The sequence below is a fragment of the Polistes fuscatus genome, unplaced genomic scaffold, assembly GCF_010416935.1.
Source record: "Polistes fuscatus isolate 324 unplaced genomic scaffold, CU_Pfus_HIC Scaffold2, whole genome shotgun sequence".
NCBI lineage: Eukaryota > Metazoa > Arthropoda > Insecta > Hymenoptera > Vespidae > Polistes > Polistes fuscatus.
Window position 1 is genome coordinate 870,281 of NW_025113096.1, and position 18,312 is coordinate 888,592.

The 18,312-nt window shown below is 31.9% G+C and overlaps 1 protein-coding gene across 2 annotated transcripts in view; it reads right to left on the reverse strand.

The window, feature by feature from the left end:
* The window catches only part of LOC122516586 (opioid-binding protein/cell adhesion molecule homolog), a 160,922-nt gene that overhangs the window by 6,431 nt on the left and 136,179 nt on the right, over window positions 1-18,312 (reverse strand). The window contains exons 4-8 of one of the 2 annotated variants that reach the window (XM_043634525.1): window positions 9,808-9,966; window positions 5,746-5,874; window positions 5,467-5,604; window positions 1,616-1,765; window positions 483-539 (exon numbers count right to left, since the gene is read on the reverse strand). In XM_043634525.1, coding sequence (XP_043490460.1) covers window positions 483-539; window positions 1,616-1,765; window positions 5,467-5,604; window positions 5,746-5,874; window positions 9,808-9,966 — 633 coding nt within the window. The remainder of the gene's footprint in view (window positions 1-482; window positions 540-1,615; window positions 1,766-5,466; window positions 5,605-5,745; window positions 5,875-9,807; window positions 9,967-18,312) is intronic. The other variant, XM_043634526.1, reaches the window with a different exon arrangement.

An 18,312-nucleotide genomic window follows, 5' to 3' on the forward strand; every position in this document is an offset into this window, starting at 1 on the left:
CCGATCGATGTTCGATTCGCATATCTAACATAAATAAAGTACTTATCTATTGATATCAATTTGCAGTACTTCGAGAAAATAATAGAATCGACGATCTATATGTATGTGTTTGTGAAATGTACGTTTATTTTGGTAGTTCTCTACATTGATAAAATAAAAAAAGGAAAAAGAAAGAGAGAGAGAGAGAGAGAGAAAGCACTATGAAAGAATGAAAAAGAAGACGGAAAAAAAAAAGATAACGAAGTACGGCGAGCATGAGAGAGAAGAAAAAAAAAGGTTGTGAGAACGGACGGGTGAATAAAACGGGCCAAGGTAAAACCAAGTTAAAGCCAAAAAAAAAATTAGAAGAAGAAAAAGAAAAAAAAATATAAGTATATATATATATATAAAATGGAACAAAGAATAAGGAGGAAGCAGAGTGAAAGAACGTAGAGAGAACAACGAACTCAAAGATTTACGACCTACGATAAAAAGTACTTTACCTTTGTACTTTGTATCATTGCCTGTGTTGCTATTGGAACCAGAACCGGAGGGTATCGCTGGAAGGCGCAAGAAACGAAATAATTACAAAAAGTAATCTACTATACGTGCATACGTAAAATTTGTGGCTCATAATTAATTATTGGTTTTTGTCGATCGCGTATATACGAATTTATAATCGAGAGTTTACGGTTAGATGATAAAATTGCTTTTTATTACTTTGTACGTATTAAAATACGTTTAAAACGCGATCAAATTTATAAACGCGAAAACACTCGAAATTTTCGTATCGTTCGTTCGTAAGCTTAACACACACAAAAATTACATATATATATATTTATGATATATTTTGTATTTTTTTTTTTTTTTAGAGTAAAATAAAGAACGACAACAGCGAATGAAATGAGAATTTTCTGTAAAATTATTTTCCTGTTTTTTAAAGGATTTCTTTTTTTTTCTTCCCACTTAAATAAATCGTTTTGCACGTATGTATTATTTACACGTACAATAATACATAAAATAAACGTATGACCAAAAATATAGAAATTCCCGTAGTTTACATCCCGAGATAAGATTAAACTCTCGGCCTAGTTTTATGTATTATCTAACTCTTTGTTATCTTTGAGTTTATGAGTGCAAACATTTTCGAACGAAGGTGTACACACTTTGACGCCTTTATTTCTTTCCTTCTTTCCGCGAGACCCGACTAGAACTAGCTAAATTTTCCACCTGTCACTTCCGAGAAACTATCTCAAACTATAACCGCTGAAATAACTAACGTAAGTATACAACAAGTTTCCGAGTTGAGATTTTGAATACGCGACTTTTCGTTAATTCAAACGAAATAATACCCTTTTAAAAATAGGTTTCGTTTGTTCTTCAATTTCTTCGTGAAACAATTTTTCCAACGAGATTTCTGCGATGATCAAAATGAATTTCTTTCTTAATAATTTATGGCTTTTCAATTAATCGCTTTTTCTTTATATACCTTTTTTTTTCCTTTTCTTTTTCTTTTTCTTTTTCTTTTGCACGTTACATACACCTTTATTACTCTTTCATTTGTAAAACTTGGACGGATTCATTTTTAATTAATTAGTTGACTCTAAGGAGTTTTATCAACATTTTCTTTACTTACCGTATACACTGATACTTCCATCGGTGTCACCCAATGAATTCCTTGAAACGCACTTGTATGAACCATAATCTTTAGTGCTCACCGAGTGTATAATTAACTTCATGTGAACTCTATAGGTGTTGTCTAATAAGACCGGCTCGTATTTTCCTCCTGAAATAAAATTATCGACCGATGAAAACAATTATTATTCATAGTGTTTCTGACGCTTAACATTCATATATATTTTATCTATTAATATATAATTATTCAACAATTTAAAATAATTTTTCGAAAAATATATATAATGTGACTTTTTCTACAGAACGATATAGAATCAAATTATTAGAAATATTTTACTTCGAATAATGCAACGATAATAATTGAGATCTTTTTAATGACGGTATGCAAATTTGTTCCTCGTAATGATATGAAAAAAATCTTACGCAAGAGTTCTTTCATTCTTTATCTTTCTACCCTTTTTTATGAGATTTTAAATCGCACGACAATAAAGGTCGCACTGATATTTGAACAAAGGGCTTCTTTCTCTCTATCATTTTTTTAAAAAACACACGCACACATACGCGCACGTAAGCCCGCGCGCAAGCATGCATACATGCATGCATGCTTGCATGCTAGTTTCATTCTTGTTTAACTTTTGCTATCTATTTGAAAAAAAAAAAGAAATATATAACGAAATTAAATCATCTTTTTGAAATAATACAAAAAATATTAAAGTTAAATTATAAAAAATGTAATATTACATAAGTATACTATAACTGTGTGCGTTAAAAAAATAATATTTTATCGAAACTCTTAAGAAATTTTACTTGTAAGTCGTATCTATTGTGTGATAGTTGAAAAGAGAGGAAAAACGTAGATGCACAGGGTAATAGAATGGCTAAAATTGGACAAAAAGCATTTGAGAAATTTGTGAAAACGTTAAAGGATCGTAACAATAGTTCAATCAGTTTAACAGATTCCTAGACTTGTTCGTTGTAAATCTCGATCTAACTTAGTATTCTATACACGGGGCCTTCTAAGCTAACGTGATTTCTGTTTAGATCGACACCATTCAGAGACATTTCCGACGTCCTTCTTCGTTCTCCTAAAGATTTCATATTTCGTCTAGTTTAGAATTTATCTTAGAATAAGATAGAAACGTGTCCGTAAAATAGTAATATTATCCCCATTTAGTTGAGAATTTCAAGAACACGAACGTCAAAAGAAATTTTTTCAAAAGAATGTTTTAATCGACGTCAACAATTAGAAGATTTTTTTTCTTTTAAGAGTTTTCGTTCCTTTGAGAAATTATCTACGAAGCTACGAATATTACGTACACACATACACACATATACATATACTTTTAAAGAATGACTTTCTCAAGGAAAATAATAAATAACGAGAATTAGGACAAATTTGATCATAGAGAAACTTTTCGTCCAAATTATAAATAAAAGCTGTTAGATTCTTGTATCTTTTCTTTTTTTTTGAAAAATAAAATAAAACGAAAAGAGAAAAGAAGAATAAAAAAAAAAAAGAAGAAACCTTTTTCATTCTCGCTTTAAGCGAAAATATCGTAGCGCGTAGTGCGATGCTTTCAATTAGAAAATAAATGGAAATTGATCGAAGAAACGAAAGCTATATATATATACAGGTGACGGGAAAGGGTCGATGAGCAATTCGAATGAAACGAGTCCGCTACTATCACGGAATGATCCTAGCTTCGTCTAGTTCTGAAATTCTATGCTACAACGAATCTGTAACTCCCGAAAAAAAAAAAGGTAAAAAAAAAAATACAATATAAATACAAACATTGCAATTGGTCGGGCCGTTTAAGAGAAAATGGGAAAATTCTGTAAAGAGAGAGAGAGAGAGAGAAATTTTTGTCGTAGTTCATTCTCTGTATCTTTTGCTCCTCGTATACGTATACCTAGGTACATACCTCAATTCGAATTATTCAAGTATCGACATTCGTTGTATTTAAATGTGCACCGATGCGAGCAATTCGATTTCCGAAACAATACAATTCGAGTACGAGAAATGTTAACGTTAAAACTTCCGTCATAACGATATATATATCTCTCTCTCTCGATCGTGTGCCAACGTTCACCTATTTTAGAATAAAATATCAAACCTTGAGACATTTTTCAATAAATTCTATAAGTTTTTGTGATAACAAAAGTATCTATTTTTGTTTTGTTGTAATATTTTGTCTATACGAGTTACGCTTTTCAAAATACGGTAGATAAATTTTTGGAAAAAGAAAATAAACAAAAAAAATAGAACAGCACTAACGACATATTATTATTTCCATTAGGATATAAAAAGATTAGAAAAAAGGTTATAATAGTCAGCGTACACTAACACGATTGTCGGATCAAAATCTGGCATTGTGCGTGACGTTATTGGTTTCAATACAGATGCAAATATCATCTACAATAGCGTTGTAATAAACGCTGTGCAAGGAAAATCGTGAAAGGGGAGAGAAAGGATACAACGTTTCTACTCTCATATACAGACTATACGTACTCGTGTCCTCGGTCTTTCTCATAAATGCCAGATAAAATGATGTTATAACTTTAACGTCCTGTTAGATTCGCATGTATTATTCAAAGGTTAATTCTGTTCGAGTAAACTGTCGTGGGAAAGTAAAAGAGAGAGAGGGAAAATATTAGAATTCGTCGGAGTTTGTCTGTTTAAATATACCAATTGATAATTCGCATATCTAACGTCCTGTTTTTTGTATTTTTTTTTTCTTAAGATTTCAAAGTTTTACTATTTTCTCTTGTCATCCGGTTTTACAAAATGCACAGACACACACACAAAATTAACAATCGAGATGTAACGATTATAATTTATTAAATTTTTGATTGTAATTTATAATATGTTAAAATTGATTATTATTAATTAATACGAAATTCTGTTTAAATTAAAAACTTTAGGTAAAATATATATGTATATCTTTAGAACTTATAAAAGAAAACCTTTCATTTGATGTTACCTATATAAATTTGACTTAATCGATCGATATTCTACGGATAAAAGTGGATTAATTATTATTGGAACGAAGATTTGAACTTGTTTTAAGATCTCTAATAATCCCCCTTAACAAACAATCGATCGACTTTCGAAGTAATTTATTAGTATAGACTATATTAATATGCGCGTGCACAAGCAAGTATGCATATATGTATAAGCGAACAGCAAAATTTTCTTCATTTGATACATACGATAGATTGAAACTATAGGAAAATCTAATTATAATAAGTTTTCAAATTGCTTTTGTGCAAACAAAAACGATCATGTAAACGATTATTTCATACGATTATATTATAAACGAAAAATAATTACGAATAATTAATGAAAAATAATAAAAATAAGTTAATACATATATATATGAATTTTCGTGAAAGATTATCAAACGAATCAACGGTAACGTGGAAAAAAATTGTTGGAGTTTTAAAAGAAAGAAAAAAAAAAACAGAAAAGATGAAGATTTGACGTAGTAAAGTGTAGCAGGTTTTTATGGACGAAACATAAAGCAAAGTAAAGTCGTTTACACTGGCCTTATACAATATATATATATATATATATATATATATATATATATATATATATATATATATATATATATATGTACGAGTTCGTGTTTATACGTTCGACATAAAGCTTTCGTTATATATAAGGTAGGAATGGGTTCATTATTTCTTCCCGTACTAAAAGAAAATATTTACTACGTTTTTCCTACAAACAACAACAGCAACAACAATAACAACAACAAATCTTGGCAATAAACAAAACCTACAAAAAATTCACAGACATTTTCTCATTTAATTTCTATAATTAAACATAAAAAGAAAGGATTCTGTTACCTTGAGGTACAATTTCGTCGTTATCTCTTGTCCAATAATTAATAGATTTCGGATAAGCTTCCGAGAGACATTCCAAGGTCATTAGTTGTCCTTCCTGAGCTCCTACCAATTGATTTGGTACAGTAATCATTGGTGGAACTGAAAAAACAATTCATTGTGTCTATTATCAAAAATGTGTCATATTATTCCAATAAAGAAATCATTTTAATTTTACGATCAATACGAGTTAATAAAATGTCAATTAATTTGTAAGAAAAAAGATAATTGATAATTACGTACAGTGAACGATTAGCATGATTCTTTTACTGACTGACGGAGGTATTCCATTGGTCGCGATGCATAGATACGAGCCCATGTGCAGTCGATTTACTTTGGTAATATTGAAATGAGCTCCTTCCACGGTCATAGCTGAAAAAATACAAATCGAAGATAATATTACACGACTATGACGAGGGGGGGGGAGGGGGATTACTATCGATCGTTATTTTTCATTTTTCTTCTTCTTCTTTTTCTTCTTTTTGAAATTCGTTTCAATTTATCATTCAGTCGACTCGTAACTGTAAAAAGAATTGACCATTTTCTTGTTTCTAGTCGTAGCTCGTTAAAAAGAGTGAGAGAGAGAGAGAGAGAGAAAATTGTGTTTCATTTTTCTTCCATAGTTAACCGTAGACTTTCCGATTCAAAACAGCCAATTTAAAGTGACTCGTTTACTTCGATAACACAGTTTTGATGCTACCCTTGTATATATATACATACAAAGGCAAATTTGGTTTACTTATTCGGACGTTGAGGCTGTCTGTTACGTCCAAGCGTAAAACCACAATTAAATCCTATGGAATATTTGCACGTTTCTAACAAGCTAAATATTGTTGAATACACGCTTATGAAAGCTATGCGAGAGAATCTAAGGAAAGGCCAAAGCGAGTTGGCTCAGCACCAGAGTTCTCCTACGTGTTGTTCGCTTTAACGGATGCTGATTACTTATGACTCTATGGGACAACACAACAAGGTTCGCAACAACAATGCTCTTTCTCTCACGCTATTGTCGATCGATGTTTGATGACAAATAACGGGGGTTGTTACGATAATAACGACGACAAGGCGAATATGACAATACTCGAACAATGAGCATAGTCATCGAACAATTTATTATTATTCGTTGTTCCGTTCGTAGAAAAATTTTCAATTTAATAAAAAAAGTAATAACAAACAAAACCTTATTCGTTTTGTAACTACGAACAAATATTAAAATACTAAATACTTTTCAATATGAATATATATACAAGTTATGAGATTACCCAAACAAGAAAATGTTGTTAAATCCGTTTAATGGTTTCTTTCTTTCTTTTAACAAACGAATCTCCTGATTTTATTTTTAAACGAACATCAACCTAACGTCTTCCGAATTCGCGTTAAATCTTGATCACGTACAAATGAATAAATATTTGATTTCCCGTTTAAATGCACCAACCCCCTTTAATAGTTTTTCAATACTTCCAGCTTACTTTGTATGCGACACGTCTCGAAATGATACTTCGATTCGAAATGCCGACTACACGGATTAAAGTTGTAATGAACTAAAAGCGCGGATACGGTTAACCACGGCTTAAGATTGCACTACCGGTTATTCATTGTTGCTTAGACCGGAATCCTGTGCACGTGAGAGCCAACTCGCACTCGCACTATTCTTCTCTTCTTCCACCCTCCCCCCCTTACCCCTTACCACCTCCCACCCTACCTACCACCCACCTACCTCTCTCTCTCTTTCTCCTTCTCCCTCTCTCTACCCCTTTCTCTTCTCGTGTTTGCCAATTTCAATGCAAATATAGAAGATCTTCCCGTCTCTCTAGGAACGTATTACCTTCCTCTAACCCTTGGCCCTTACTCTAAAACGTAGTATATTTACTCTCTTGAGAGAAACTCCATGGGACCGATATAACTGCAATGAGGCTACTACCACCACTGGTCGGTCCTTTTCTGTTCACCTTTTCACTGTTTAACGAACGTATCATCGTCGTCGGGTATCTCACGTTCTTTATTTAAAATAATAGTTTTAGATTAGATGAAATTATTCGATTCTAACGAAATCCCGAAATTTTCGTCGGACATGTCTGTCGAACAATTTCAAATGTAAAATTGTTAAATAATATATATTTCTTTTTAATGTAAGAAATAAAATTTCGTGGGTGAGAGATATAGAAGAATATTGAAAATAGATAAATAGATTTTACAAGATAACGTTTTACGACATTCACGTCATTTAATGTAAACCAATGTTTGTAAAAGAAAAAAAAACAACAAATGGTTTCAACTGATATGGTTTTATATACGAGAGATGGGTTGTAATATTTCAAACTAGTTGCTTGCAAAAAGATAAAACTTTCGGAGCAGGAATACTGCCCGTTGTCCCGATGTAAATTTGTAATTTTTCATACCAGAAACGATGTTTCGTTTATTTGTATTATTCAGGTGAATGCTCAAATTATATCATCTTATATTTAAAGACCGAGATGTACAGTAAATTAGATTATGTTTTTTTTTTTTTTTAACGTGGCCGAATATTCCTATCTCATTCAATGAATTATAAGATTACGGATCAATTAAACAGATATTTTAGTATTTAACAAAACCTAATTATGTATTTAAATCTATATTCTATTTGCATTTCCATGAATTATAATAATTCTTATTTCCGATTAAACTGTTTCCAATTTTTGTTTTCCTTTTCGTTCTTTCTCTGATCCAATTAAAAAGGTGAATATTTGTATCTATAAATTCTATCATCAAAAATACTCTATTATATACGGAATAATGGAAAAAAAGAAAAAAATGGAAGTTTCGTGTAGCCCCATATTTGCATTATTCTCTTAAGTATAAATAATCCTTAATCTTGTCGTTGCAATATACAAGAGTATTTGAATATCTTATAGCCGAAATGAAATTGTCTTTTCTCGTCTCTTCTCTTTTAATTCTGGTCTTTTAAAATAATGTCTGTTATTTTCTTTGGCGAATGATTTTAATAGATTTATCTTACGATTATTCTCGGTGATTTAAATGCTAACGTATTACAAACTAATTTTAAATCCGGATACGTCAATAGATTTTGTATTTCACCGTGTTCTATATTTTGTATAGTACTTATAGAACTAGTATCGTACAAATAGTAGAAGCATGATTTATGCATAGCAAGCGATAAAGGTTTAGTTAGATCCCTTTCACAGACAATTCACTCTTCACTGAGATAGACATGATTTATTTAAAATTGAATTAAATGTAACATAAAATCAAAACTTGAAAAAATTTTTCCCATGTGTATGTTTAAGAAATGTTTCTTGTAAGATTTTTTCTTTTTTTTAAAATCAATAGAATTGAATTAATAGCAATATCATATTTAGGTTTAAATTTCCAACTATTTATTAATTATCATTGAATGTATGTGTATTACAGGAACCAAAAAAAATCTATAAATCTGTCACTGTGCAATAATGGTTTGACGGGAATATTAACAAAAAAATTGTCGAAAAATAAAATCAATTGCAATATCTGAACGAAATTGCCGGAAGGAATGGAAAATATGACAACTAAAAATAGTCTTTTTAATGGGAAACATTGCGAGCACGTTACAATTTGTATTTTACTGAAACGCCAAATGGTCTGAAACAAACATTACCGTGGTTTCCACAATATGGACAAAAAAACTGAACCATCTTAGGATTATCCTTCAAAAAGAGAGAGAGAGAGACAGAGACAGAGAAAGAATAATATTCTTGTTTATTTTGCACTTAACAAATGAAACTTTCAGTTAGATCTGCTACTCGTTCGGATGTTTTTGTCAGGCATTACAAAAAGGCGCGTCTTCAAATCACTTTTACTTAATTATAAAAGTCAGCTCTAACAATAAATGAAGATCGATAAGTATTATCTTTCTTATCTCGTTCTATTTTTCTTTTAAACATTTCATAATCCCCAATACCTAGGCTTTAGTATTTTGATTAATCCCGTCAGATAGACGTAAGAAACATTAATTATCCATCTACTGACTTATTTGTGATATATTAAACTATCAGTTTTAGTATCTTCCTCGTTGGATGAAAGGATTTACGTCATTTTACTTTGAAATAAATAATATATATAAGAGAGAAAGATAGAGAGATAGAGAGTTCAGAGAAATATATTCATTTTTACAAGCAACATTCAGAATTGAAATTACTTGGGGATTGATAACGTTAAAATAGAGAAATAGAATAATCTTTAATTAAAGAAAATTCATCATTTTTAGACAACATGTCTAAAAACAAGTTAATTACGTTTGTTCGCGAAGAAATAAATCGTTAAACTGACCTTTCCCTCCATTACCGAGGAGAATTTGTTGACCATCCTCGCGACGCCAGGTAATGTTCGGTGCTGGTGAACCCGTTGCTGAACATCGTAATGTTACATCGTTTCCTTCTCGCACGACCATGTCCGTACTTGTTTCGTCGTCCAAAATGTCTGGTGGAACTGTATACAAAAAAAACAAAAAATGAATTACACGAAAATAACAAATATTTCGATTTTTTTGTTTTCGATGGAATATTACATATTTATTTTTTTGTACATTACGGATACATCTTCGTATAAAAAAATGATTTTCAACCAGTATCATACCGTATTATACCTTTCCTTGATATCCCCGACAACGTCAAACAACATATTTTACTCTCGTTTTGTGTGCATCCTTTAAGGTTGATGATGATGCCGTGTTTTACAACGATTAACAACGTTCCATCTATTTCCAAGGATGCTTTGAAGTAAGAATAACGAAATTTCTACTTCAAAGTATGACGCGAAACTCGTAAAGGGCGCCGAATCGATTTAACTTTTTAACAAATAAAAATACCACCCTCCTCCTCCTCCTCCTCCTCTCTTCTTTCATCCTTTATCATTTCTTTGTCTTTTAAACACCCAAAAGCAATCACTCGTTCATTATAATTAAATTATTCGAATAACGTTCAAATAAATGACTGTTATCTTTCTTATTTTAAAAACTATTCAATAATAATCTCATTGTTTTGTCGCCTTCGATTTCTTTTAATTGAATCAAGACAAATTGATGGTTACATCCTTAATTTCATTTACAATCTATGATAAGAAAAGTAAACAAGAGTTTGTGTTATAGTTGAAATTGATTATAACATAGAGAAAATGGAAACAAGAAGACGAAGAGGACTTGGTGACATAGAAAATGGAACTCACATATTTCCACAGTGACAACTTCTTAACAATAAGTTCTCTCATCCCCATACACCCCCTCCTCTCTCCTCCTTCTCAACCAATGCATATGCGTGTGCGTGTATGTGTGCAACGTCCACCACCTTTATCCAGTGGTTACAAGAGCAAGTTTCAGCCGGTCCTCATAACAGTTAACGCAACAATAACCCTAGCAAAGTACACGAGCCGCTAGCGAACTGGCTAGGAGTATACTATATCTATGGGTCTATAAATCAGGTTTCCCAGAACCGAACAGTACGTGCACCAGAGGCGGAACGAACGGATTCGTAGGGCCAGGATCCACGATTGTGCTCACCTACAAACACTACTGTTCACCAACGTGGAACAGAGAAATAGAAAGAGAAAGGGTAGGAAGTGGGAGGGAAGGGAGGGTAAGGATGGTGGATACGTGAAAGACAGAGACGAATACAGAGGGTGAAACGGAGAAAGGGATAGAGAGAGAAGGAACAATCATGACACGAGGAGGGACTCTCGTGCACGTAATAAAGTAGAGAATGATAACGCGAAACGACACATCCGCGACGGAATATCCGGCGGAAGCTGGAATCGTAACGTACTTTACTGAGATCTCAGCGGACAGAAACTTCCCTTATGGTCGTGAAAAGCCGCTTCTCTCTCTCTCTCTCTCTCTCTCTCTTCTTCTTCTCCCTTTGCTCGTAAATGATAGAGATACGATCGGTAAATTTAGGACGAGCCCAAACCCATTCTCTCTGTCTATCTCTCTCTCTCTCTCTCTCTATTTCTTCCTCTCGTACAAACAATTTTCTCGGTAATAAGGAAAGCGGTTTGCCTTAACGACGAACTGAAACTTCGTCTTCCGAAGGATCGTTTCCCTTAATCTTACAAACGATTAGCGTCTTTTATTACATGGCCGGTCGAACGACTTTATATCCGTTCTCTATGAATCTATCGTCAAAACTACCCACTTTAGATCTATATATATATATAGAGAGAGAGAGAGAGAAAGGGAGATGTATATAAAATATAATATATATTTAAAAATATAATTGTATAATATAAAAATATATATACGTAAAAATTTGTTATAATATTCACTATCAAATAATTTTTGTTTAAAATCATTATCCCCTCCCTTGACCATACATTTTGATAATTAGACGTTCATTACGAATACGTTTTGTAGGAATGATTTGTCGTAGACATACGTAAGAATAATGAGGATCAAAATTATACGAATTAATATTAGAAGATAACACGATTGATTATTAAGCTTAAATCAGTTGCGAGCTACATCGTTTTCCAACCAACAAAAACATGAGATTAATGTTATTAACGAATAAGAAGTTCATTGTTAATGGTCATAAGCAAAAAAACGTATTGTATTCAACACAAGACAAAAGATATGAAATTATTATTATTATTATTATTATTATTCGTGGAGTAATATTATCCCATTTGAGGTTTTCTGGTAGATCCATTAAAATTGAATGCTCGTCCAGAGGAACCCTAAAGTCAAGTGGAAGAACTCTCCGAGCGTCGAATAAACGTGTCCCTCGCGAGTAATGTCTTACCGTGTGTGTCGGTTAAATGCGAATCAGCCCGAAGGTGCACAGTAGACTCTCCCTCCCTCTCCCTCTCTCTCTTTTTCTCTTTCTAAAAAGAAATGTATATGGCTGGAGGTGGAGGTGTAGGTGTAGGTGGAGGTGAAGGAGGTGGACCTACAACACACGAGGTCGATTTTATTCTGCCCTAAGGCTGGAATTCGATTTGCGGTTGAGTGGCCGTATGGCTGATGCTGAATTGGCGGGTCAAATCGAGAGCACTCCTCTTTTCCCTCCTCTTTTTCTTTATCATTGTATCTCTCTCTCTCTCTCTCTCCCTCGTAATCGTACTCGTACTCGTACTCGTTCTAGCATTACAGAAACATACGTTGTTCTTTTCTCCCACCACACACACGCTTTACCCTTACCAACCATCCCACCCATTCCCCTTTTTTCCTCTTTTCCTTTTTCCCCGATCCTCTTTCTTCCTCGGCATCCGTGTACTCTTTCGTTTTATACGCTACTATAGGGAGAGAAGGTATACGTTACGTGTTGGAAGTATTCGTCCCGTGACTACTAGCTGCCACCCTTGCGACTATCATTAATCACCCACTGGTTCGTCCGTTTCTGACCACTACCCCTACCACTACCCCTACCACCACCTCCAACACCACTCCTACTATTCCCATCGTTTCAGTCACCCTTCCGAAAATTTAATGCCACGTGCCACGACGTTTCTGTCATAATGTGCAAAACTCGGAGCGGCATTGTGCAACAACCCGTACGACACGTGTCTCGATCATCGCGGAAATTAGAACGAGGGGAGGAGACACACGCGTGTACGATAAATGCATCCCGTTGCATCTACGCTTGACAGAACTCTCTTATCGCTTTGCTTTATCTCTCTCTCTCTCTCTCTCTCTTTCTCATTTTCTACGACGATCCTTTTTCTCTTGTAAATTATTCTTTTTTCAAGATACTATACAGTCAAAGGGAAAAAGGTTTGTGATTAATAGCGGTATGATTGGACGAATAGAAACATACAAGCAATTGTGACACGCGTGAGAAACGTTCCTGAAAGAACAACGGAACGATTTATTTTTCTTTTTATTGCCTTGTTAGAGATACGCTTTGCTTTCTGGATCTGGATTGTCGTTAGTAGCGTAGAATCTACTACTGGACACTCGATTTTTCTTTGCTTTGGGATTACTATAATTGTCTAACAAAATTCAATTGGAACGTCAAGAAACAAATTGCTCTTTCGTACGGATGACTATTATTTAACTTATTTTCAATTTTTGTTTTTTTTTTTTTACGAATATTTAATATATTTTATATACTTTATCGCATCCTTGGAAATATTATAAATAACGTTACTATTTTTATCTAGGATTTTAATTATATATATATTCGACACATGTGTGTCGAAACTTTTGAATTATATTATAAATATATATTCTATATATGTTCATGCGAGTTTCTATGTTTGCTGCTCTATATCTCGTAGTGCCATCAATCTCAAGCTGAGTCGAACTAGCCCAGGGCAGCAAACCGAATCCAATGTTATGCGGTATAATAGTTTGGAATAAAATAGAAACGTTACGAGAGTTATAGTCTGGACCATATGACGTGTGTGCTTCTAGACTTTCAGATGTTCACCCTTACCAAGAAACTCACCCTTGATTCATCCAACATAATACAAAAAGAAAAAAAATGCCATATTCCGATAAAGTTCGTACAAATGCATCGTATGCAATTGCTTCTAATTTTACAAAAAAAGTCACAATTATATTTTTCGAAATATTCCATACATTTCATTTTTTTGTTTACTTTTCATATAATATATAAACTTTAACACGAGAAAGTATATATTTTAGTTTGTTAGATTCACGTTAAAACGAAGTTTAATCAACGATTCTTTTTCTTCATTTGTTAGGGGACAAAAAAAAAGAAAAGAAAAAAAAAGAAAAGAAAAAGAAAGTATTTCCTTTGTAAAGGCAATAAGAATGGGAGAATTTGCTTCAGTTACGGTCTCGTTCCTGTGATTTCTCCATTTACTAGCTGCTCTCCATCTCCTGATTGAACGAGGGACTGAGAGAGGAACGGAGGGAAAGGTTGCATTGCAAATCGTATGTCCTGCACCCGCAAGCCATGCGTCTCGCATCAATCTAGGTCTATCTCTCGTCTATTTTGACTCCCGGTAACCGCACTATACTATCGGAAACTAGCCCCACATTTTCCAGGATTTTCATCTGCCCTTGGAGTTTTCAAAACGTACATCAGATCCTTCTTCATTTTTCACGAGAATGTAAATTCTCTTTGATGGTTGGGTAATCGAAATTTATAAGATATATCATTTGTAGATATTAATTATCTCTTTGATCAAATATTCATATTTCAAATCTTTTTTGAGAACATAAGCTTGAAATTAACGTAAACAACGAATTTTCCTTTACACTATTTTCCATTAAATATATAATAATTAAATCCTATATAATTGAAAAACGAAATGTGTGTGTTTATATTATTCGAAACAATAGGGTGAGAACAAAAATGTATTTCATTAGAAATGATAATCTCAAGCAACTATCACAAAGATTAATTAAAAGTTTTTTTTTAATGGTAATTAGATAATTGTAACTTCTTGTAAAATAATCAAGTAACAATTAAAACAGCTATATAATTAGCTTTTTGTTTTCTTTAGCAATAAACGAATGCAACGGTGTTTCCAACGGTGAAGAATACTTCAATTGAATTAGTCACAAAGCATCTTTTCTCATTGTTTAATTTTCCTAGTCTTTTGTACTAGCAGTACTATGTTAAGCCTATTTAATAATAATATATACAATAATTTAATCTTACGTAATTTCTTATAATAATAAAATTTGATTCAACATTTTATTCCTCTTCATGCAAAAAAACATGTATTACAATTTCATTCTCCTAAGAATAAAGGTAGTTATAATGAATCATTATTTATACTAATCAGCTTACGTTAAAGCAAATATAATTGGCAGTTGCGACAGATGCAATGCGATTGTCGCAAACACTATCCTGTGTATATTCGCTTTCATACTATGCATATGCAAACATGTTTGTGTATTTAGGCATGGGCAACTGATTGTAAATCAAAGACTGTCATTTCGATATTATTTTACGAAATAATTTAATATTCTAATCTGAAAGTAATAAAAAAGGTTGACAAATTTTCTCATTAATAACTTTCATATACCCCAAAGTCATTTTTATATCGAATACATAAATAATTTTAAATGCTTTTCTCTCTCGAAGATGTTAATCGTCTCTATCTTGTCTGTTTCTCTCTACGAATTTAATAATCAAGTTATTCGAGTTTTAGTATTCGATAAATTTATATTTAACTAACCGATTGTTAAATAATCATCTATTGTCAATTTTTTAAATAATAATACTCGTTGAAATAATATTTGTTGTACTTTCGTTTCGAAATTACCGTTAGTTATCTGTTGCTATTCTAATAAACATTATTTAATTATTTATTAAATATAACGTAATTCTCTTTCATGAAAAGTTTTTTTCTTTTCTTTATATATTTTTTAAGATTATCCTATCATAATTATATTAAAAAAAAAAAAAAAAAGAAACACGAAAAATATACGGAATATTTTACGGAGTAATTTAATTTTTTCGAATGTAAATTTCCGTCGAAAAAAAAAATAAAGGATCTTCCTTAAATAACTCGATGTGCTCTAAATATTAAGTTTCATTAAAATTATAATTCTCGGGATAAGAAGTTTCTCTTGTTAGGTAGTACGTCTCTCGGGAATCATATCTCGGTTTCTTGATTTCTACTAACCAGCACAAGAGAACGATACTTATCACGGATTATGTCAAATTTTTCTTACCCGGTATTCTTGCTTACTTTTAACTTTACTTATTCCTCATCCAACACGCAGATAAATCGTCGACTATTTAATTTCCCTCCAATTATTATCACGTCGTCGCACAACAATTGCAATTTTCCAGAGACTCCAAAGAAAAAGCAAAAAAAAAAAATAAAACAAAAAAACAAATAAATAAATAAATTTCAACGGAAACAAATAAATGTAGGTCTTTCTTTAACTTCACATTCCACCCACGTTTTCTTGTATTTAACACTTGCAGACTCTCGGTATTAAATGTATTTGATCATTAATTTTCTTTTCTTTTCTTTTCTTTTTTTTACTTTTTATCTTGTTTTCTCTCTCTCTCTCTCTCTCTCTTTTTTTTTTACTCGCGATTTCATTCCTACTCAATCTCTTTTACAACGAAAGTAGACACGAGCAAACACGTTTCTTTTTATTTAGAGCTTTTACCGTTAAGCAGTATCTTAGATTAAAATAAAATATTTCTACAAGTCCTTTTTTTTTCGTCATTTTTTCCTACTTAAAAAAGGGAGACGAAAAAGTATCAAAGAGAAAACGGTTAGTGAAAAAAAAACAAAAAACAAAAAAAACCACGAACACTTGTATTAAACTTTTTCTCTTTTGGATGCGGATTCTCTCAACAAACTGTGATAAACAAATGGGTACAAATGTTAAATCGGTTACTAGTTATGATTAATATTTTTCTTTTACCTTTTTTTTTGTCGTTGTTGTTGTTTAATTTGCGTTGTAGCATTAATAAAGTTATTGGTAGAATAAAGAAAAATATGTAGTACGCGTTTAAACGTAGCGTGTGATAATTAGTGTTGATACATATTTAATGTACGTTAATATATATATATACATGGATTATTTAATACGAAGTATATAGTTCACGCCAATATTGCAATAAACACACTTTTCTTCTAAAGATATTGAATTAATACATAATTAATCGCACGAGTTTAACGTTTTAATTAAATATATTGCTATTATATAATTTATTTTATCATTTTATTTTTTCTAAACTATTTCATAAAATTTTTCCCACGTCATTTAAACCAATGACGTTATTTAAACATTTTCATTTGATATTTTATATGAATTTGTGAAAATAAATGTTATTGAAATATTTTAAATGAATTTATACATCAATCCAATGAAATGGTTCGATAAATCGATTAAATTATATAATATAAAATAAGTAATTGAATAAAATCGTACAAAAAAACGACGAATGTGTAATCACGCAATTATTAAAGATAATTGAATATTAAAGGTTAAAGATTATTGTAACGTTACAAGTCCAATGGCTTGAATTAATGAAAATAAAGATCGTCCCAGAAAGTTTAACATTCAACTCAAGAAAATTTTTTGATTTACATATGTTACTTGCCACTTTCCTTTGTTTCCCTTTACAAATTCCACTCCTCGCGCGTTTTTCATTTCAACTCTTACGGCTTTGTTTAATCATGCCAACGTGACGTTAAAATAAAGCGGTTCTTTTTCGTCCCTGGCTTTTCTCTTTCTCTCTCTCTCTCTCTCTCTCACTTTTTTCTCTTAACATTTTTCTTTATTTTTGTCCTTCTTTCTTTCCCCTATTTTATTCTTTCAGAGCTACTTCTACTAAAAACCAGGAGGAGACTTCGTGACAGTGAAAATAGTGTGCATCATGAGTCTCGATGGTCGTGGAAATGGTTACACAAAAAAAAAAAAAAAAAAAAAAAAGAATAAAATAAAATAAAATAAAATAAAATAGAAAAAAAGATATATATCTATAGATCCCTATCACGGGATTGGTGTAAGTCAAGCGTGGCTTAATTTCGATGCGTAAATCGAACAACGTATTCGAGTCATTGCATGCCAACGTGCTAAATGGAACATCGTCCTCTGTGGACGTGTCTATATGTGAGAAAAATAGAGAAAGAAAAAGAGAGAGAGAGAGAGAGAGAGAGTAAGTCGAAATTCAGATGGAAGTTAAAAGAGGAAAACCTTGTGCTACGAAATGCTCCAAATGAAACCACTACTCGTTCCGGATTTGATCGTGATAATTATACCTAATTGCGTATGAATATATTCGGAATTTTTACATTTCAAATACATTCGAAAATTTCTAAATCTTACGTAAATATTACGTAAATAATATTATACGATTATGATTATATATATATATATATAATTTATATATATAT